The sequence below is a fragment of the Castanea sativa genome, chromosome 2 (genome assembly GCF_040712315.1).
Source record: "Castanea sativa cultivar Marrone di Chiusa Pesio chromosome 2, ASM4071231v1".
NCBI lineage: Eukaryota > Viridiplantae > Streptophyta > Magnoliopsida > Fagales > Fagaceae > Castanea > Castanea sativa.
The window spans coordinates 42,691,594-42,715,532 of NC_134014.1; the positions used below are offsets into that span (position 1 = coordinate 42,691,594).

Genomic DNA, 23,939 nt, shown 5'->3' on the forward strand with positions numbered 1-23,939 from the left:
AACCACGAGCATGACCACCATCATAATCATCACCATCATCACCACCACCCGCTGCGATGAGGAAACGGAGCTAAATGGGCCATAGAGAGGGTTGACTGGATTTGTAAAAGCGATCAATTGGAATTGGACTAATCTAGCAAATTTCCTGAGGAGTACTTGCAATTGTGCTATTGTTCCACTGCGCTTTTTCTAGCTATTATTGCTAGCCCTTTCGTCATGCCAAAGCTTGCTATCAAGACTCTGTAAAATGCTTTCATGCTCATTGTTTTCCCTCTCGTCGAGGAAATATTATATGAAACAATATTTGTTTGGAGTTACATTTTCCAACCCATTACGTGGCAATCAATAAAACTATTCATTTATATGCAATTTAAAGTTTTAAACAAGTCACACTACACATAGATGGTCTCTTCAATTACTACATAGTGGCTTGGTATTATATATCTTTCATTCTTTAAGCTTTAGAGAAATTGAACTTGAATTTTCCAATCTTTTGTGTGAATAGAAATTTCATGATTGATTTTGTTAAAATAGTTATTCTTACTTTATCTAAAGAAATTGATAAGAACAAATAAGTTATTGTCTCTATCAACTGAAACTTAGATGCATGTTGCATGCTTTGTTAAAATACTTATTGTTACTTTATCTAAAAAAATTGATAAGAACAAATAGGTTGTTGTCTCTATCAATTGTAACTTTTTTTAATAAGACTATCAATTGAAACTGAGATACATGTTGCATGTCTTGTTAAAATAGTTATTGTTATTTTTATTTTAAAAAATTAATAAGAACAATAAGTTGTTGTCTCAATCAACTGAAACTTAGATGTATGTTGCATATTTTGTTAAAGCAATTATTGTTGTTTTATCTAAAGAAATTGATAAGAGCAAATAAGCCGTTGTCTCTATCTAAAATAATGTTTTTATCCAAAATATAAATGTAATTTGGTGAAGCCACTTGGTACAACACCGTACAACTTGAAAAATTACTGCAATTTAGTGAAGCCACTTGGCACAACGATGATTTCTAAGCTCAACTTATATTATATAGTATATGATATGATATGAAATAAAATATAGATTTATAAGATTTATATGTAGTAAAATTTGTACTAACTATAGTATTACTAAAAAATAATTATGAATTTTTTTATTATGTTGTTCATATAAAACTAACCAATCATGTCAGTTTATAAATTTTTTAGTTAGTAAACGACATCGTTTAAATGTACTTTTTATATTACAAATTTAGATAAAAACATTCCTAAGATGCATTATTTAAAAGATCTAACTATAATTGATTAATATTAATTTTAAAAAAAATGCTTCAATGACTTTATGTACTAATAGATTTAGACAAAATAATTAAATTAACTTATTTAGTAATAGGTCTTACAATTGAAATTGACCAAAGTAGTCTGAATGCTACGTTGACGTGGCTCAACGATTTTATTTTTGAAATGAAACAGAAAATTTTATTCTTGAAATGAAACTGCCATTGCAAACAGAAAATTTTACAATGTAGGCACAAATATGGGCTTCAAGATTCCATGTTGCTGCCAGCCACGTCCAGCACAAACCTATACCTCACATCATTCCTTTCCATTCTTTCAAATGCCTTGTTCGCGTAATCCATCTTTACTACCTCTATCATTGATGTTAAACCCTTCTCAGCCCAGAACTCCAATATCTCCTGCGTCTCCTCTATACTTCCAATGAAACTCCCAGATATGGTCTTCTTTCCTATATAGCAAGAGAAAGTTGCCATTATTGTTCATAACAATGTTCACCCAAATTTATGAAGATATTTAACTAGGACAAGGTTTTATTATCTAGTCAGTGCCACACCATGCTATGACATCCTGTCTAAACATATGGCAAGCATAAAATGGAATTTTGGTCTCCATTATTGAACAAATTAGCGAAGATTGTTTGAATATAAGAAACAAAGTAGGTCCTACACATGTTATTTTAACTTTGTAAAGGGAACAGTAGTGGCGGCTCCAAGAATTTAGGGTGGTCAACTGGTCATTAAAAAACTTAAATCATACAATATTTAATAAAAAAGACAGTTTTATCTCATTATCAATGCTGCAAGCTTATCTCTTTCAAAATTTTAGTTGAATAAAAATTTTCTTGAATTTTTCTTTTTGTTTGTAAATGCTCAATATATTGTTAAAATGACCAAAGTTTAACTATAAACTTAGTTGTAGCTTAAAACTACAACTTTTATTAAACAAATTAACATGACTTCATATTTTGAAAATCTAACTGTTGAATTGTATGTTTTTTATATTCTTAAAACACATGTCAATCAGATGTCATTTATTATTTAATCCATAAACTTATTTTTTACGTATAATTTTAGACTTAAAAACTAGAAAATTAAACATTTAATTGATAACATAAGCTATTTATCTTTAATTTTCTTGAAGTTTTGCAAGTATGAAGAATATAAGAAGAAAAAAAATGTAATCTAATTGTAAAACTGCTAAAATTCATATCTAATAAAAAAAATTTGAGTGTAGTTATAGTCTTAATCTACAATCAAGTTTATTGCTAAACTTTGCCCAAAGTTTAATTATATTTTACTTGAAAAAAAAAAATCTAAGATGGCCACCCTTTTTTTTTAAGTAAAATAATCATAAAAATTTTAAATTTTATATATATTAATGACTTTTTTTTCCAGGACAGGTGGTCACACAGGACCACCCTGACTCTAACTTTGGAGCCGCCAGTGGGGATCAGGCATACCTAGGATTAAGTCCACTGAATCAAACTGCAGAGGATTAGGAGCTACACCAACTAAAATTAGCTTCCCGTCAACATTGAGAAGTGAAAGGTAGGATTGCAAAGGATGCACAGCCGGCACAGTGTCGAGGATATAGTCCAAGCTGTTCACTGCTTGCTCCATCTCAGCACTGTTGGAGCTCACCAGAAAAGCATCTGTGTTCTAATGCCTCCACCCTCTTCTTATCAGAAGAGCTTATAACAGTTACATGATGATCCATTGCCTTTGCTATTAGAACACCCAGATGACCAACTCCTCCTAAACCTAAAATTCCAGCCTTGACAACCTTGTCAGACCTATTGAACTGTTTTAAGGGACTATAAGCTGTCACCCCAGCACAAAGTAGCGGCGCTGCCTGCTCCGGTGCTAATTTTTCAGGAATCCCCACCACAAACCTGCAATGCCTCAAGTATATTAATCACTAAGTCTAGGGGCAGATATTTTTCGCAACTGTTTTGATGAATAATATCAATTATCAATCAATTGATTGATGGACCCATATCAAAGTAATTAATTGGGTAAAATCTAATTATTTTTAAGAACAACAATATTAATAGTTTGCTGCTTGCACATACTTTTGATGAACAACCATGGCAGAAGAGAAGCCTCCCTGAGTGGGTCTTCCATCTTTGTATGTGCCGTTGTAAGTGAGGATTCTGTTGTTGCAGTATTGCTCAATGTTTGATTTGCAAGAAAAGCACTCCCCACAAGACCCAACTATACACCCAACTCCTATTATGTCTCCAACTCTGAACTTTTTTACTTCTGATCCCAACTCCACAACTTCTCCCACCACTTCATGCCTTCAAATCAAATAAACGTGATTGACAAATTAAGAGACAGATTTCAAGCATAGTAGCATGATCAACCTAAAAATATACAAGGTGTGGTTCTCTGATTTTGGTCTTTAAAGTTGTAAGCGAATTATGTAATTGGAGAAAGAAAAGGTGCCTACCCTGGGACCAAAGGATAGTTAGTGGAGTGAATCTCATTCCTCATTTGATGAAGATCTGTGTGGTCCATCCCACAGTACAAAACCTTGAATACGACATCTTCTGGACCGGTTTCCCTGTTTAACAAAAGCATAGAAAAATGAATTACTCACCGAAGAGACTAGAGAGAGAGAGAGAAAGAGAGAGAGAGAGAGAGGAACCTGAGAGTGAAGGAGTAAGGAGAGAGGTGTCCAGATTGGTCTCTAGCAGCCCAACCAATGACCTTTCTTCCCTCCATTCGTTATGCTTCAAAACAAGACGCTAAACAGAAAAATTGAGAGAGAGAGAGAGAGAGAGAGAGAGAGAGAGAGAAGACTGTACTCAGAAACATGAATGTGCGGTATGATTGTACTGGCATTTTATATCCATGGAAAGCTCCATGGTCTTTGAGTCTTGGCCTTGGTACTCGCAATTCTTTAATGTATTCAAACAAAAATTATTTTTAAAAGAACTCTATTAAGGAGGTGCACTGCATTCCACCCATAGAATAGTCAAAATACCGCACTTAAATAATGCAGGCTTTGCTATAATAATAATAATAATAATAATAATAATGCAGGCAAGGCATCAGTGGCGGCCATGACCAATTACGAATTGCAAAAGAATGTTGTGAAAAATTTTGCGACTCTAGTCACTTTTTCTAAAAATATCTCAAAAAATGAAAAAGTGTGATACCAAATTTTTTATAACTTATTTGGTTAGTGCGCCTAAAAATATTTTTTCAAATTCGAGTAAAATTGATATTACTATTCCAATCAAAATACCTTGACGTGAAAAAATGCTTTTAAAAAATTTTATGTCAGTTATCAATTCTTTCTAAAAATGTTTTCAAATTTCGTGGTGATAACTTACAGGTTTTCTTGACCAATCAGGTTATAAATCCAAATCCCTCTCCTCTCAAAAATATAAATCCAAAACAATTATTATCATTATTTTGCCCCCATTTTATAATCATAATTCTAATTATGTGATTGACATGAACCGAACTGCAGAAACAATGGTTGATTTTCAAGTCTCCGTTGGACCTTAGTGGTATGAGAGACCAAAGTAGATACCTCATCCTCATTGGTCATTGCACATGTCATCGAAATAAACACTTCAACAAATAAGCTTAATAAATAAGTTTAGAGGTTAAAAATACTCATAACTACCAAGTTGGTAAATTATTATTACGTAATAAGTAAAAAGATATATCTCAGGCACAAATAGTAGAAAAATTGCTAATTCATAAAAATTGTTGTGCGCTTTTTTTGATATGAATGTGTTATTATCTATACTATTATTTTGAGAATGTGATATTATTCTAATGCCCTGACTTTTACAGAAACCAAGAGGGTGTTGGGTTGAGTAGTTTGAAATGAAATTTTTGTAGTATTTTAAAATTTGTGTAGGTGAAAAAATGTGTAAAATTGTTTAAAATGTAAAAATATGAGTTTTGAGTTATAATACCAAACAGGCCCAAGTGAACCAAAACATCATTTTACCTCCATTGCCTTTGTGAGAATTGGCTACAATGTTTTGGTGACCGTCTTTGTACATGTTATTCTTTTCTACCAAAGAGCCATGCAAGTTGTAACTCAGATGACTCCTATTGTTTCCAGTGGGAATGAATTGATTATTCAAATATTTTATTTGCTTCTTTTATGCTTGTTTGGTGATAGAGAAGTTTCGATCCAATTTCTAGGGTGCCTTTAGAATTGGGAGTTAGGCTATGAACAACAAAGAATATAAGTACTTAAAAGTGATTCTAGCCTTCTATTTTACAAATTTTTTAGAATTCTGACATGATAAATTATGAATAACTACCTATTAGTTACACATAGAATCACGATATTTTTTACCACTCACACTTTATTACACCACATTTATAACAAAAAAAAAAAAGCAGTGAAATAGTTGGCAGCAGAAGAATATTTCGTTCTAGAAAAAAGGGGTAAAATGAAAGCTTTTAAACAATGTGGACCATTTTGAAAGGATAGTACAAAGTTCAACAAACTATTAAGGAGAAAATGGCCCATTAGGCATGGATGCTAAAGAATATAGTTAGTAGGCTCCGGAAGGAAAGTATATAACATACTAACATCTCGACTCTCAGAGAGTTGATTTTCAACCTAAAAATCGAGTCTTTAAGACTCGATTTCCATGCTCTGATCAAATCTGATGTGGCCATTTTTCACGTGGTGGCCACCTGGAAATCGAGTCTTAGAGACTCGATTTACTTGTGCAGGAAATTGAGTCTCAGAGACTCGATTTGCAATGTTTGGTCCACTTTAGTCCACGTGGCTAGGGCAGCTGCTTTTTATCACCCAATAATAAGTTTCTGAGGTCTGTCGTTTGCCATTGCAAAACAAAATCCAGCAGCTCTCTCTTCCTCTCTCTCTCTCACTCTCTCTCTCCCACTCTCATAGAAAACTTCAAATCAAACTCACCCTCCATTTACACATTCTCATGTCAAGTAAGGTTTTTATACACTCTCTCTAGTTGTTAGTTTTTTTTTTTTTTTGAATAGTTGTTAGTTACATATATGTAATGTTAGGGTTTTTTTATGGGTAGTTGTTAGTTACATATATGTAATGTTAGGTTTTTTATGGGTATGTATCATTACTTTTTTTATTTGGTTTGTAATTTTTCTTTATATTTTTTATAGAATGATTTGAATATTTGTGCATTTAGTTTTTTTTTTTTTAAATTTGAGTATGATTAATGAATTTTTTTTTGGTTTAGAAACAAATGGTAATGATTGAGTATATATGTTAATGTGGGGTTTGTATATGCATATGATGTAACAAGTTAGTGTATATATGCTAGGCTTTTTTTTTAATTTTTTTTTATAAGAAGTAAAAAATATTTAAGATATATATTTGTATTGTTAGGCTTTTATCATGGCTATTTTTGTTGTCGTTTGGTTTAATATTTGTTATTATTTTTTTGTTAGAATGATTTGAAATTTTGTAGTGGGGGTAAGTGTTGTCTTTAGTTTTTTTATTTGTTTGAGTATGAAATAATAATGATTGAGTGTGTTTGTATGTGATGTGGAGTGAGTATATGCAAATGTGGGGTGTGTTGGATGTAAGAAGTTGTAATTTTCCTACTTTGAGTACATAAAAATGTTTTGTAATTGTGTTAAAATATGTCACTAACATATTACCCTTGACTCTAATAGGTTCACAATCTCTGAAGAATATTGACATAAATGTATACTACGGTGGTCCCCTTTTCAATCCTGAACAGATTGACGAATTCGCATTTCAAGGGCCGAGTATCGAATGCTATTACATGATGATACGTCGTAAGTTGAAGACATTGAATGATTTAAAGATGAAAATAATGAAAGAACTGAGTTTGAGCCCTACTTGTTATGACATAAATATTTTATATCGTTACCCACAAGAAGTCCTTCATGAGCGGATAAATTACAAGTACATGGCGATCAAAGAAGATAAACATGTAAAGGTCATGTTTAATAGAATCCATAAAATGCCACAAGTAAATGCTGCTGAGTTGTACGTAAGTTCCGAGCCACTCGCAGAAGTTGATGTCGAGGAGTTGCAGCAACAAACAACTACATCTTTGCAATTAGACGATGGATGCACTACAATGGGAGGTTACACATTCCCATCTCAAGATTATGCTGCCAATACTAGTGAAACACTTCAACCTCAAGAGACATATTTAGGGGTGGAGGACGAAGATCATTTTGCGAATAATGATGAAAAACTCGATGATATGGATGAGTACGAAGAGAGGATTGAGCGAGGCGACTTTGAGAAGGATGTGGATGACCATGAACTTGCTCCCAATTTTGAAGAGGAAAATATGGAGTGCCATGATGAAGGTGATGCGGACGATGATATTGGTGTCCAGCATGTTACAAATACGACCACTGCCTACACACCTCCTGCCGAGTCATTCTCCGCAAATACTTGGGAAAATATGGTTGATCCTTCACGTCTTCAGATACCATTTGTTTCTACTTGGGAAGATGGGATGCATTTTAATAAAGGGTTGACTTTTGCAAATAAAGAGGCGGTGAAGCGTGCATTGATAATATACGCATATTTTGGAAAGTAGAGGGGAGGTTTGAGAAAATTTTTGCTACAGGCACATATTTTGGAGCATCAAATTATTTTTTCTTGAAAACTGCAAAATCTTTTATGGAGAAAATGCTAGTGAAAGACTTAATTGGGGCTTTCTTTTGGAATGAAAATGATGAGCTATAAGTCCTATACCAATCGGAAACTTGTTAGATTGAGACCTATGAAGATAAACACAGCAAATTTACTTCATGCACGAACACATAGACATCTCAATACACATTGAGCAGGTATATGGATAGACAATAGACAGATATTGACAGAGAGAGGCAGATAGATTTATAGAGATGAGTAATTACTTAATTTCAATAGAAGAAACTGCTTTAGAATAAGTATTACACAAACAGTGGCTGAAGATGACAAAATACTCCCTGCAATTATCGTTCAATGCATTTTCTTCAGAGCCATAGATGCGAAAACCAAATCTTCAGTTGTCGGCTTGTGCAGCTGCATTCATGCACAAAATTTTAAGTAAGGTGGCTGGAAGAGCCTGTGAAACCCTTTTACTCGATTAATGTCAACTAAAGTTAATGGTATTAACTATTAACCACAAAATAATCACAGAAGGTAGGAAAAGATTAATAAAATTCATTGGATTATTAATTTAAGAGATTGCCGAATTGTATCTTATACTCAGGAACTGACAAAGGTTGAAATAAGGATGGTTAAGCTACCAAAGAAAAATACCCTGAATGGAGAGTCAAACCAAAATGCTATTCAGCTAGTGTTGTCTAGAAAACAAATAAAAATCGAAACAAAAATAAAAAAAAATGAAATAAAGAATAGAAGCACCAACCGTTTTGATGCCAGTGAGAAGCACCACTAGCGGCAGTGGGTGGAGAGCTACGACTGTGAGAAGGTGGAGAGCTTGTGAGAGAGGCGCGAGAGGGAAAGTGAGAGGGTGAGTGACAGAGAGTGGAGAGAGGCGCGAGAGAGAGGTCAGGTGGAGAGCTTGTGAGAGAGGCGCGAGAGGGAGAGTGAAAGGGTGAGTGACAGAGAGTGGAGAGAGGCGCGAGAGAGAGGACAGGTCTGTGCGAGAGGCTAGACTTGGCTTAATTTTGAAAAACCCCTATTAGAAATCGAGTCTCAAAGACTTGATTTCCAGGTGGCTCAACACACTTCAATAACTTCCACATGTTGTACACGTCACATGTAAACCGAGTATTTAAGAGTCGATATATAAATCGACTCTTAGAGACTCGATTTCTAGGTGGCCGCCACGTGGAAAAATCGCCACATCAGATGTGATCAGACCATGAAAGTCGAGTATATAAGAGTCGATTTATAGGCTCAAAATCGACTCTCTAAGAGTCGAGATGTTAGTAATCTATATTCTTCTAAACCACTGCCTACTAACTATATTCTTCCATAAATATGGCTAATTGCCCATTTTCTCCAACTATTAACGACACTTTCTTCAGTGAAACAGACATTTCCATATAAGCCCCGAGCAAGTGAATGAGCACATGGTGAAGTGTGGATGTCATAACAACGCCCCAAGCTTGTCACTGGTCAGTTAAGTCAAAACACACTATAAACAGAGTATCTCCGTCTCCGACTGCAACAGGCTCCGCAACTCTCTCTCTCTCTCTCTCTTCGTTCGTCGAACTCGACCATGGCTTGAGGGGCCCCAATCGCAAAAGCCCCAAACCCTTTCACACGAAATGGAAACCCTCCCTTATCCAATCGGCGCCACAAAATTCCGCGCGCTTCCGAGTCCCAGAACTCGCCTCCGAGTCAACTCGTTTTCCAAGCCTATTTTCAATCAAACCCTCCATTCTCCCATATTTCGCTTCAAATCCCTTTCTCCTCCTCTCGATTTCCAGAATCGTCGATTCTCTCAACTCCGTTGCGTCGCTAAAGCCAGCGATCACCACGAGCACGAGCACGAGCATGACCACCATCATAATCATCATCATCCCCACCACCACCATCACTGCGATGAGGAAACGGAGCTGAGTGGGGCACAGAGAGCGCTGATTGGGGTCGCGAAAGCGATCAGATGGACCGATTTGGCGAATTTCCTGAGGGAGCACTTGCAATTGTGCTGCTGTTCCACTGCGCTTTTTCTAGCTGCTGCTGCTTGCCCTTACGTCGTGCCGAAGCCGGCTGTCAAGGCTCTGCAAAATGCTTTCATGCTCGTTGCTTTCCCTCTCGTCGGGGTAATATTATATGAACAATGTTTGTTTAGAGCTATATTTTTTGGCAGTTTATAATACTATTTATCTATACTCTATTTAAACAAGTTACATGACGCACTAACGAAGTCAGGTGACTGAAAATACACACAGATGCTATTATATATCAATTGAACTTGAATTTCCAGTGTTCTGTGTGAATAGAAATTTCATGATTGGTTTTTAGTTTGCTTACATGGTATCGCTAAAATAGTGATTAAGTTAGCTTAGGCTTTTGGGACGACTTATAGTGTATCAATTATTAACCATATTAACAGCTAGAGGCAATTGCGTTTTGGGTTTTGTGATTTTGGTGGTAGGTTGTTTTCATTTGCTTCTGAGTCTAGGCACTTTAAACTTTCATGAACATTAATTTAGTGTTTTGTATTCATTTTGATTTGGTGGTGTGGAATTTAAGAGGTGAAAAACGGAGCAGGAAATTTGGGCTTGTTTTTTTTTTGAAGGGAATGTAGTGTACCCATAATAGTGTTTGGAGAACTCATGGTTGTGGGTTATGGAAGAGTATTAGGATGGGGTTGGATAAATTTTTGGAGTACATTCGGTTTGATGTTTGAAATGGTTAGCCAAATTCAATTCTGGCATGACAGGTGGTGCGGCGATCATTCTCTGAAAGATACTTTTCCAGCTTTGTATGAGTGCTCAATAGATAAAGAAGCATCAGTGGGTTCCATATTTGTGTGTCAAACTATGGGGGGTAGGAGGTGTTGGGATGTGAGATTTATTAGAGATTTTAATGGTTGGGAGTTAGATTTAGTAACTGTTTTTCTCAATGCTCTTGAATCTAATACTCCTATAAGGGAAGGAGACAAAATATGTTGGAGATTGAAAAGAAGCGGAGGTTTCGATGTGCGCTCATATTATTATGCATTAATAGGTGCATTTATTCTGACATATCCTTGGAAGATTATTTGGAGTGTTAAGCCACTTGTCGAGTCTCTTCTTTTTTTGTTGGACTGTGGCTTGGGAGAAGATTTTAGCACAAGCATCTCATTAAGTGCGGTTATACACTAGTAGAGTGGTGTTATATATGTCGGTATAAGGGGAGATGGTTGATTATCTGTTGTTACACTATTCTGTTGCATCTGAATTGTGGAGTTGTGCATTCTGATCTTTTGGGAGTCAATGGTTGTTACTGGAAATGCTCATTTTTTTGGTAAGCATTCATTGGAAATTTGGAAATTTGGAATTTATTCCCAGTGTGTATATTGTGGACAATTGTTGGGAATGAAATCATCGTACGTTTGAGGACACAGAGACTACATGAATACTTTTGGTAGCTCTGTTTTGTGGTTCTTTATTTGATTGGTCTAGAGCATGGGGATTCCCTAGTGCTAGTTCCATCCCTAAATTTATAGTCATTCTCCATTTGTACATAATTCTATTATTTTGTATTCTTTAGGTTACTTGTAGAAAGGACATAATTCTATTATGTCCTTTCTACATGGAGTAGTCTTTTTGCAATAAATTAAATCTTACTTGTATATATATATAAAGTATCCATTATAGATTTTAGTCTAAATTTTATACTGGCCATCAACCTAACACAACTCTCCTCCCCTTTCCATACTCAGGAACGGTTGTGAACAAAATATATGACACTAAGTATAGACAAATGTGGAGTTAAAAAAAACACACTTAGGATAGCTGCTGTTTCTCCTTTGGATATGAGAAGAGTGTGCTAACTTGCCTGCTCAGCTGCTCAATGTGAATCATGTGGTAGTGTATCCTTTCTGTTTTCTTTTATCCTCATGAGGACTCTAGTTTTGACGGCAATTGGTTGTACATACGTATGCCATTTGTTTTATTTTTATTGTTTTAGGCTTTTCTACTGGTTGTCATCACAGGATTATCTTCTTCTTCCTCTTTTCCTGAGAAGTATCTTGATACTGCTGTAATTGATTAAACTACGTGCCGTTTGTGTTCAGGTCTCTGCATCACTTGATGCCCTTACTGACATTTTTGGTGGAAAAGTAAATATCCATGTATTAATGGCACTTGCAGCCTTTGCGTCAGTATTTATGGGGAACCCCTTAGAAGGAGGATTACTTCTTGCCATGTTTAATTTGGCCCATATCGGTAAACATTTCAAACTATCATATTCAGTAACAACTATGTGTGTGTGTGTGTGTGTGTGTGTGTGTGTATTAAAATATTCCAATGAGAGGTTTAAGTTTTATCATTTGAAGTGTATGGTGATTGCAGCTGAAGAGTATTTTACCAGCCGCTCAATGGTTGATGTTAAAGAATTGAAGGAAAACTATCCAGATTTTGCTCTTGTGCTGGATATTACTAATGATAACCTTCCTAATACTTCTGATTTGGCATACCAAAGGGTTCCTGTGCACGATGTAGAAGTGGGCTCATATCTCTTTGTTGGAGCGGGTGAGGTATGTGTCAGCAGCTTGATTTCCTTTTGTTCTTGTAGTATAATCTCTATACATTAAAATTCCAGTAGAGATGAGTAGATCATGATGATAGTTCTGTATTTGTTACCAACTCCTTTAGAAAATGTAAAAAGTTGACAGGCATGCTTTAGCCAGATTCATCACAAAACATGATGATTAGTGGGTCCCAGTCCCCATTTAAGGATTTTGTGTACCTCAATAGCACAATCAGATGGGGACCATACCTCATGATGCAGGTATCACCAGCTATTATCTCCCCTTCCTCTCTGTCATGGGGCTAGAACTTATTTGGGGGGGTGGAATTTAAAAAGTGTGCATCCAAGCTTCATGTACTTTAGCATACACTGCATATCTGTAATATGGATAAATATAAGAAGAATAAACGTTTTATTTCTTGTCATGTATAAGTAAGTCTTTTATGTGGCATTTATGTATTTTACTTTTTTTCGTGGCAAAGTGATACCTTAGATTATGGAAGCATTGTAATGGGGGATGGTATTGTGATTAGTCTGTGCCTGTAGATTGTGAAGTTTTCCAAGGCAATGCCACAATTACTGTCGAGCATTTAACAGGGGAAGTCAAACCTTTGGAGACAGAAGTTGGAGACAGAATTCCTGGGGGTGCAAGAAATTTAGATGGTAGAATGATTGTGAAGGTACGTTCATGAGACTACTTATTTCTAAATTTTTATCATGAATGGATAGGTAGAATGACATTTATTTTTTTTACTCATCTTTAAAATTTTTCTTACCTTTTATTTTAATTTTGCTTTTGCAAATGATTTTTTATTCATTTTTTATTTTTTTATGTCCTCCAGTGCATAAATAACATTCGAAAGTTATGTTTAAATTTTTCTCTTTACACATAACATTCCAGATTGTTATTATGGCTTATTTACAATTTTCTGATTTCTTTTATCTTTTTTTCCCCCAATGAAGATATAGCAATATCAAGCCCAAATTTTCGTTTTTCTTACATGACTCTTTAAACTTTTGCTTTTAAAATTTACTCTGTGGATAATTTATTATTTTCGTTGGATTGGATGCTTGGATATTTTCTTCTAGAGGGATATTTATGACACATTGGATTCAATTGCTAGAGGTTATGGGCTAATGATCTCTAGCTTAAATAGCACCTCCTCCTTGTAAGAGCAAGGTGAAGGGTGAGGTCCTCAATCGAAGACCTACCAGGTGCTTATGTAATTACCAATTAAAAAATATATATTTACTAGAGGTTATGGTGCTACTACTAGCTGGTTGTTTGTGATGCTACTTTCTAAGTTGGCAGTATTTATGGTAGATTTGTGCTTCTTTTTTTCCTTCCTTATTCACATAAGTTTTAACTTTGTTGCAGGCAACAAAGACATGGAAAGAGTCAACACTGAGCAGGATTGTGCAATTAACTGAAGAAGCACAATTGAATAAACCAAAGCTTCAAAGATGGCTGGATGAATTTGGTGAGCGCTACAGCAAGGTGGTCGTAGTGTTGTCTGTTGCAATTGCTGTCATTGGGCCCTTTTTATTCAAGTGGCCATTCATTAGTACGTCAGGTAATGTGGAGAAAGTTCTTGTAGTTATAGGAATGCTCAAAATAATTTATTATTTCTTACCACTAGTGTTAAAGTGTGTTATATTGATGATGTTGTTAGTTTTGTTGGATGCTCACTTCATTTTCCTCAAAAGTGCTCAATGCTACAATATGTCCCAATTCTGTTGAATGTAGTCATTCATCATGTTTCATATTCTCAAGTTGTAATGACACGGCTGTTTTGAATTGTTGAGATCATTAATGGTTTTTTTGTCTGTTTTGTGTGTGTATGTTTCTGATACGTGACCCAGTGGGTTACCTGACATTAAATTAACCTTTATCTATCAATCAAAAAACGTGTGTTTTTGGGGGGGGGGGGGAAGAGAGACAGAGACAGAGATAACTTCAAAAATCATTAGCCTTTTTTTAAACATTTCCAAATTCCTATCATATTGTTTCCTTTTCGTTTGCATCCAGATCCAGTAATTTTTCCCCCTTTTGGTAGGCAAGTCATTCCTACTTTGTTTTTATCAACTGAGATAACTTGAGTTTTTTAATTTCCCAGTTACTACAAATTTGCTCCTCAGTATCTCACAGGAAAATCAATGATTCTATATATAGCAGTAACTGGTTTCCCAAGCAACCTAAAAATAAATTTCCTGATTTAATAGATACAACCTTGCTAGTGTGTAATGTTTCATGATAAAATAATTCATGAGACAGATAAAGAATCCCCCCCCCCCCCTCCCCCCTCTGAGAACTGCTAAAAATTGTATTTTGCTGAAACAACAGGAGCATTATATCTTCACTAAGCTGTCAAGATATTCAAGCAATACAACTTGATTAAAATGTTATAAGAGTAGTGATTGAATAATTTGTTTCTTAGTTTTATTTTATTTTATTTATTCTTATATCCTCTTGCCATTTCAGTGTTCTATCTTTCTTGGAATTTGATGCTTCTCTCTCTCATTTATGATCATATTCAATGATTTTTTTTTCACTGTGTCTGGATTTCCATTTTGGAGGAATGCTCATCTTCTAGTTGTTCAATGTCTGGTTAATTATGTAGCTTGCAGAGGATCTGTTTACAGAGCATTGGGGCTCATGGTTGCAGCATCACCATGTGCATTGGCTGTAGCTCCATTGGCGTATGCTACTGCAATCAGTTCCTGTGCAAGGAAGGTATCAGTCAACTGAATTCCTTAATTAAATGCTGAATTGGTTTGGTCTTAGTTAGATATTATAAACAGTTTTATGTTCCACTCCACTGCATATGACTTGAATTATATTAGAGGTACACTTTTCTGAAAATATGATACTGATACCTACTATTGTTGTGTTTTCCTGCTTTTGTCCAACTACTGATATGCTATTTCTTATTGAAATAGCTCTTATTGATGCTGAATTGTAGGTCAGTTTCGGCAAAAATTCTGTGTGTGAGGCACCCCTTGTAACAGTTGTGATACATTACTGTATTTCCTTTCAGGGAATACTGCTGAAAGGTGGGCATGCATTAGATGCCCTAGCTTCTTGCCATACTATTGCATTTGACAAGACTGGGACATTGACAACGGGGGGGCTTGTTTTCAAAGCCATTGAACCAATTTATGGACATTTTGTCGGAAACAATAGATCAAATTTTGCTTCCTGTTGCATTCCCAACTGTGAGAAAGAAGCTCTTGCTGTCGCTGCTGCTATGGAAAAGGGAACTACTCACCCTATTGGAAGGTAGTTTTGTTAAACTGAAATGCCTTCCTAGGTTTAAATGGTTGATTAGATTAATTCTTGTAGTTAAGACTTATTTAGGTAGTAGTGTTTACTCAACTCCAGGTAATAAACTGGACACCTTGACCAACTTCTTGTTGCTGCAGCTGACGTCACCTGTTTGCAGCAGGGTCTACCATTTCTTTGTTGAGCATGACCAGATTAAATCTGTAATTTAGTTGAATGGATAAAAGTAGCTTGGTTTTAAGTGTATCTATGTCACTGATAGCACATATATTTTATGTACACATTTTGTGATGTACATATAACTGATATAAGCATTATAAGCTGTTAAATAAGAGAATTTATTAGAAGGGCAGAGTACAACCCCAGTACTCAAAAATTGGAGCTCCAGTATGTAGGCGTTACAGCCATCCAATCTAACAATGATCTTGATACTATCATCTTAAGCTCTGTTGTCATACGTTCCAATCCTTCAAAAGCCTGATTGTTCTGTTCACGCCAAGTGGCCCACATAAGGCACAAAAAAACGGCTTCCAACAGTTGCCACCCCTAAGTTTGCCAAACATGTCCATCCAGCCAACTTGTCCACCACACTCCAGGGCATAACCTATTGCACCATATTATAAGCTGTAAGATGGAGAAAGAGAATAAATAAATAAAAATCTCTTGGATTCCTGTACATGACGTTAAATGATGGAACTTGTGGCTAAGAATTCATATGGATGAGGCCATAGACTTGAGATAAATAATTATGGGGAACCAATATAAATAGGCATATCACGCCCCCCCCCCCCCCCCCCCCCCCCCCAAACAACAAAAATAGAAAGAAAGAAGGAAATGTGATGCATTCATTTTCCCTATAAGTATCTATGTGTTTGGAAGCATTCCTAGGATGTAACTGATAAACATGGTATTCTTTGTATAAGAATCAGTGATTCTCTGTTGTGAATACTGTATAATTCCCATTTTTCCATTGAAATTTGGTATTTATGATGGACTTTTGCTAGGTTGATTGTTGTAATGCTTCAAGAACCATTGCTTTGAATTTGATCCAGTAATTGAAAATGCTACTAGCCTGATTTCCATAATTCTTAGAGACCCTCTTATTTATTTATATTTTTATCTTTAAAATTTCATAATTTAGTTTATTAAATTCAACTTTATTAATTTCTGTATGCACACATATTCTTGTGTGAAACAATGAAGTAATATTAGTTATCAGTAATCATAATATCTTGATCTTGCATTAAGTCTGACTAATTTAGTCCTAATTTACTTTGTTGCTCTTGCTCAAAAAAGCGGTGGGGGGAGAACAAATCTACTATCAAACGTGTTGGACATGTTGCAAATGTTTATTTTATCTTGTTAAAGTTTTTGTTACTTTTCTTTGTTTCAGAGCTGTTGTAGACCACAGTGTAGGGAAAGATCTTCCTTCTGTTTCTGTTGAACGTTTTGAGTATTTTCCTGGCAGAGGTCTCGTTGCAACTCTCAATAGCATTGAGGTAATGTTCTTTATCATCATATATCTTAGCGTTCATATACCTTAGCAAACTTTAATGATGAAACACTAAGCCTATATGCTTCAAAAAGATGACCTTATTGTTCAAATCTCTATATTTCTGTTACTATCCAAATTTATTTATTTACTCTTTTTTTTTTAGTGGTATATGTTATACGTATCGGTGCCATTGCTGTTTTCTTTGTATGTTTGTATATCATCAAGGTATGATGCAAATCTTTACTTTTATATTAGATATGGCACTGTTAATATTATATTTGTTCTTTGATATTTAAAACACAATTATGCCTTTTTTCATTCTCGTACGTGTTTCTTCTTTTTCTTGTAATTTTCTGATTACTTATCAAAAATAGAAAACATAAATGTGTATGAGAATTTTATGCTGTGGATTTGGTAAAAATTACATTCCTTACCTTTCTTTCACGACATTTGTTCGCATCAAACATGGCCAGTTCTGTGTCATGGTAAACTTTCTTCATTTATTCACATTTTATAGTATGCATGTTGATTGGCTTTTCTAATGGCTTATTGAGTCATTGACACCATTGCACATGCATCTGATATGGTGATGATAATATGCATGCATCTATATTGTTCCACCCACCTTCATTTAACTGTGTTTTGGTCAGTGACATTACATTGAATTTTCTCTTGTTATAGTCAGGAACTGGAGGGGTTAAACTGTTGAAAGCGTCACTTGGTTCTGTGGACTTCATCACTTCGTTTTGTAAATCAGAAGATGAATCAAAAAAGATCAAGGATGCTGTAAATGCATCTTCATATGGAAGTGAATTTGTTCATGCTGCTCTTTCTGTGAATGAAAAGGTGACGTTCCTTTCTACATGACTTTCTTCTTTTTTTCTTTTTTTTGTGGGGTGTGTGGGGGTTGATATTTTCTCAAATTTAGCTTCTTTTTTGGCAATATCTCAAATTTACACCGAAAAGTCAAAACTCCCAATTGAACAACCAATTCCATCTTCCTTAATTCTTAAATTTGCTTCTTTTATTATTTTATTTTTGGAAATATCTCATTTTTAAACTCACAAATCTCCCAATTGAACAATCAATTTCATCTTCCTTAATTCTTAACTTTAGGGGGGAAACCTATTTAAATAATACAAAACCAGGAAGAAGAGAAGGAAAAACATGTTCCATGCTGAGAGCATCTCCAATAGATTAGCTAAATCTATTTTTTGGAGAAAAGACCCCAAAAATCAGCTACAACAAATTCTCCAAATGCAAAACTTTTCCAAAATTTTTTTGAAGTTGCTACAGTACTTCTCTAGATGTAGAAAACATTGTAGCAAGTCCATATGAATTTTTCTACTTAAAAAAATCATACAACTCAATAAAAAAATTCTCTCTCCTCTCACAGCGGCTACAAACATTCACAACGGCTATGAACACAACAATTTTTTCTCTTAAACATCTCTAAACTCAAGCATAATCAAAATACAAACTCAAAAACACAATCTTAAAATTAATGAAATCATAACAATATAGCAAAAAAAAAAAAAAAAAAGACAAAAGCATCTGACCCATCTGGGCTGCGTTGGGGAGGAAGATGAGCGGCAGCGAAGCAGAAGGTGCAGCTTGGCACAGTGAACACCGATTATGCGCTTGCCTGTGTCCTTCGATCAACGGTGGAGCAAGCAAGATATCTCTCGCTTGTTCTTTCTCTGTTTCTTATCACATAGAGAGCTAGAGAGTGTTCTAGAATCAAGTAGAAATAGAAAAGGTAGAGAGAGAGAGAGAGAGCTGGAGGAAAGTGATCTGGAAAAAAAAAAGGGGGGGGAGGATAGAGATAGGAGTGGGATGTGTGGTGGAGAAAAAAAATGTACGGATGAAATGAAGAAAGGAAAAATAATATAAAGAATAAGAAACGACAATTAAGAAATGTTATTACAATATTTTCATAATAAATCTTAAGTAATGGATATAACACTTCAGTGGTAGGTTCAAATTAGAACTAGTAACAACTTTCCACATAAGATTTTGATGTGATTCTTGTGAAAGTATTGCGAAAAATGTTGTGGATATAACACTTCTCATTGAAAAATATAGTTGTTGGGAATGAACATAGGAAGAATAAATGATGATTAAAAAAGAATAAAGAATGAATGAAGAAATAATATTTAAATGAGATGGAGAAAATGATAGAGAATCTGTTGGAAAATGTTTTTAAAAAAATAGGTAGGTAAAAGCTAAATGTCGCTGTTCATTATCCAAACAGTACAAAAATTTAGATAAGCTATTGGAGATGCTCTCACTGTTGCATAAATATGCAACCCATTTTGCCTTCAGAAGTGACAAAAGAAAGATCACCCAAAATTTGCCGTTTGCACTTTAAAATTGTTAGCATTGATCATCTAGATTTCATGCATCATTGAAATTTTTTTTATGGTTAGTATAGGTAACATATTGCTGTTGCTAAATGCTGTGGTCATGCTAGTTCAAAAAAGGATAGTATCTATCTATATCAGCACAAGATCAGGCTAACATATGCCTCCCCTCCCTCTTCTCTCCTTTTTTTTTTTTAGTTTTTTGATGGTGTGATGGTTAACATATGGTCATGTGCTGAATTAGCATGAAAGAGCAGTGGAACTTTTTGGGCACACACTTCAGATGTAACCGTAAAATAAATGAAAGCATGCTCAATTTCGAATGTGAGGTTATCTGGGAGTTGTGGCCTTAGCTTGTGCATAGGATTAGCAACTTTGTGAGGGTCTCTCAAAGACGTTCCCTTCTTTGTTTGTGTCTAGGAAAGGCTCTTGTGGCTTATTACGAAATTAGGATAAGAAAACCTATATATGTACTTTGATGATCACAAGCTAAAAGATGTGGAGTTTGTTTGCATTTCCATCATAACTTAATTCTGATATTATTATATCACATTATATTGTACCTTTTCCCTAGGTGGTGCAAAATACCAGTACACTGAATTGTATTCACCACCAACTCCATGCAGGTTACACTGATTCACCTAGAGGATAGACCTAGAACTGGGGTTCCAGATGTCATAGCTGAGTTACGAGATCAAGCAAAGCTACGTGTAATGATGTTAACTGGCGATCATAAGTCAAGTGCATGGAGAGTGGCAAATGCTGTGGGGATTCAAGAGGTTTATTGCAGCTTGAAGCCTGAGGATAAACTGAGTCATGTGAAAGATGCGTCAAGGGATATGGGTGAGTTTTCTTATCAGCAATCTGGAAATCTTCATTATATTCATGTCTAACATTAAATAGAATGTTATGTCTGCATACATGTCTTTAGATAATGGGTGTGTAAATTTCCTCTTTTTTGTATTGGCAATGGTTCTAATTACTTCGTCTGTTAACTGTGTCTCCATCTTGTTGAGTGTGCATGGATGTGTATTTGGATAAATCATCTTTTTAATGTCATTTACACTGGATCTTGAGAGTAACTTCCATAAATTTAAGGTTTCACTTCCTCATCATTATCATCTTCATTGTTTTATCTTGGTCCTCTTGGAAGAGAGGAAAGGCTTTGCAGATCTGGTTTTTCCATTCCAGCCTTTTTAGCATCATAGCATGTATTTTTCTTGACACTAACAACCTCATCTGAATAATCTACTAATTCTTACCTCCCCCGAGTTTTTTTTTTTTTTTAAAGTGAGCTCTTCAAGTATTGATTATATGCAGCTATTTTATATCTCTATTATTCTATTTTGTGTGTGACACGCACACATGTAATACAGCAATAGTTGCCCATGTTTATAAATTTTTGGGTAAAAATATATGTACAGAGGCACAGACATACATATCTACACATGATGTTTGCTTTTGTTGCTTTAAACATCGAGAAGGGAAATAGCGACTATCGCTGCACTATGTCTCTTATTTGAATGGACTTTTTGAGATGATGGAAGCTCAAGAATTCATAGACATATCTTTTGAGAGAGAGGGGTTCATTATTATTTTCCCTGGCCTTCTTCTTGCTATTTGAATCTTCTTCTTGCTATTTGAATCTATTTTACACACATGGTTTTTATGTTTGACTCATTATGTTTGACTCATTCTGGTTACATAAAGTCTTACCACTTCCTTAAGGTTGTGCAACTTACAATGTTTTGGGATTTTAGGGGGAGGTCTAATCATGGTCGGTGAAGGTATTAATGATGCACCAGCACTTGCTGCTGCCACTGTGGGTATTGTGCTTGCTCGACGTGCTAGTGCAACTGCTATAGCTGTGGCAGATGTGCTGTTGCTACGGGACAATATTTCTTGTGTACCTTTCTGTATTGCCAAGGCCCGCCAAACAACTTCACTGGTACTTGCTACTGTCAGTCTCTTCATTATCTGGTGGTTTCTGTTCTTACTCTTATTGATTTTAATTATATGTACCCGCAGGTTAAACAAAGTGTGGCCCTTGCTTTATCTTGTATATTTCTGGCATCTCTTCCCTCCGTTCTGGGATTCCTTCCCCTATGGTTAACGGTATGAATCAATTTGATGATTCAATATCTTTTCTTTTCATTATTCAAGTTTTTCAGAATCTATCATGCAGGAACATGGAAAATATCTTGAATGGACATTATTGGTAGGGGATGGCAAAGTATATCCACTCCACCCATGCTGGCCCGTCCAGTTCTGCACTGCCCCATTGGGTTTGCTTGAGTCTGAAGATGGGACAAGGTGGAGATGGATTTTGCCCGCTCCACCCCAAATTTGTGTCTTACACATCTTGTTCCCTACTCTCAAAACACACCTCTCTCAATACTCTCTCTGGTGTCCCTCCTCTTTATCCTCATTAACATTGGTGTCACCTCATCAGGGATGCTAAAAGGCATGCCCCATCCCACCCCAACCAACCCTGCTTTCATCACACATGGATTTTCCTTGCCTCAAAAAGGGGATGGGGCGGGGGCACCCAACATCTGGGGGCCCTTTCCTGTCCGCCATCCCTAATTATTGGTTCTGTTCTACATGGAAGCACATGGAGTTATATGTTTTTTTGAACAAATTAATCTCAGGTAGAGATAATCAAATTACATTTAAGAGAATTGTCCTTGTACACAAGGATCGCTAATCTGTAATATCAGTAGATCCTGGCATAGATGAAATCTGCACACCATGTTGATGTCTTCCTAAATTTAAAAACGAGCTCTTGGTGAAATCAAGGGAGGATGAGATCACTTGCGCAATACTGAGATTGATCTCTATTCCCAAACAATACGCAGCTAACCAGGACACAAGCACATTAATAACTTGCCTAGAATAACACCACTAAACATGTGTTTATAATTAATTGTGCAGTTTGCTTTTTTCCAATTTCAGAACTTGACTTCTCTAATCAAAAGCTTATTTGTCTTATGATTGATCTACTATCTATGAACGTGCAGGTTCTTTTACATGAGGGAGGTACTCTTCTTGTCTGCCTTAATTCGATACGTGCTCTAAATGATCCCACATGGTCCTGGAGACAGGATTTGCTGCACTTGATTAATGAATTTAAGTCTAGACTACTGTTCTTGAGTAGACGTAACACCAGCTCCATCCAGGCTGCTGCAACTCAGTAATTCATCTTTAAAAAACAAAAACCAAAAAAAAATCTTTTCCTTATTTCCCTTTAATTCTTTTTCCTACGTCGGTCTATATAGAAAGCTAGCATTTGCTGATTCTCAGATGTGTATAATGAGAAGATGGTTAAATTACCAGATATATTTCAGGGAATCTAATTTTTATAAAAGAAAAAGATAAATAAACCTCGGTTCTGTTGAATAATTTTTCTCTATTTTATTCAAGATTCAGTTTGGGTTTTTGATTTTAGTCCTTAAAACTATTTTTTCTAAGACAGCCTTGGTTTTAATTCCAGAATGTGTTAGTCAATTTCTGTTTGGCAAAGACTTCTTCTAGCCATTTTAGCCGTGCTTCTTATCAGTGTAATCGGTAAAATGGACTGCAAATAAGACGCAACTGCAAAAAATGTGAACAAAAATAAAAGTCCACTTTAGTGGAAAAAATATTATATAAACTAGGAAATCAGAACAATAGTTGATAGAACTATTATATTGTTCAACAACAATGATCAATGAAATATGCATGTCATTTTCTAACTGCTAACTGTCCTTGTTCTTTACGGCTCCAAAGGACCCTCACGTATAATCGTCCTGTCAAATACAAATTCTCTCTCACCCCGCTAATCATTCATTGAATACTAATCTTTCATAGAAAGAGTTTTTTATTACTATTTTTTTTTTCATAGTGGTTATAAATATTAACTAAATATCCCACCCCTATTAGTGAATGAGGAGATACTTTTAGGTTAATATTGGTTGTGAAATATAACGTAGATGATTATACTGTTCCTAACATTGCTTCCGAGAAACAAGAGTTAGCAAAGAATGGAGAGCTATGAGACAAGTTAACAAGAAATGAAGCTATGTTTGATAGTGCTGCATATCATTTTGTTCATGTATTGTGACTCAGTTGCATATTATTATTATGAGTCAGGAGGTTTGTATTATGAGAGAGGGTGTTTGTATTATGAGAGGCTATGTCTCAACTCTTCTAATTTTACTTAATGCAATATTATCCTATTCCTTAAAAAAAATAAAAAAAATTATACCGTGCCTAAATAGAAGGGAATAATCAAATATCCTGTTCACTGTTTTCAACGTTGAATTTAGTTGCAAATATCATACATATGCACAAATTCCGAGATTC

At 35.3% G+C, this 23,939-nt stretch overlaps 1 protein-coding gene and 1 pseudogene across 1 annotated transcript; one reads left to right on the plus strand and one right to left on the minus strand.

Annotated features, from left to right (window-relative positions):
• Positions 1-1,350: 1,350 nt before the first annotated feature.
• On the minus strand, positions 1,351-4,114 carry LOC142626103 (putative cinnamyl alcohol dehydrogenase; annotated as a pseudogene).
• A 5,266-nt stretch (positions 4,115-9,380) lies between these two features.
• Positions 9,381-22,997, plus strand: LOC142626102 (putative cadmium/zinc-transporting ATPase HMA1, chloroplastic). The gene is made up of 13 exons (XM_075799890.1): positions 9,381-10,038; positions 12,000-12,150; positions 12,277-12,461; positions 12,988-13,134; positions 13,833-14,028; positions 15,076-15,188; positions 15,493-15,734; positions 17,131-17,236; positions 17,914-18,078; positions 20,222-20,438; positions 21,356-21,543; positions 21,624-21,710; positions 22,616-22,997. The coding sequence occupies exons 1-13, from the start codon at positions 9,541-9,543 to the stop codon at positions 22,790-22,792; spliced, it is 2,472 nt and encodes an 823-aa protein (XP_075656005.1). The 5' UTR covers positions 9,381-9,540; the 3' UTR covers positions 22,793-22,997.
• The last annotated feature ends 942 nt before the right edge of the window (positions 22,998-23,939 follow it).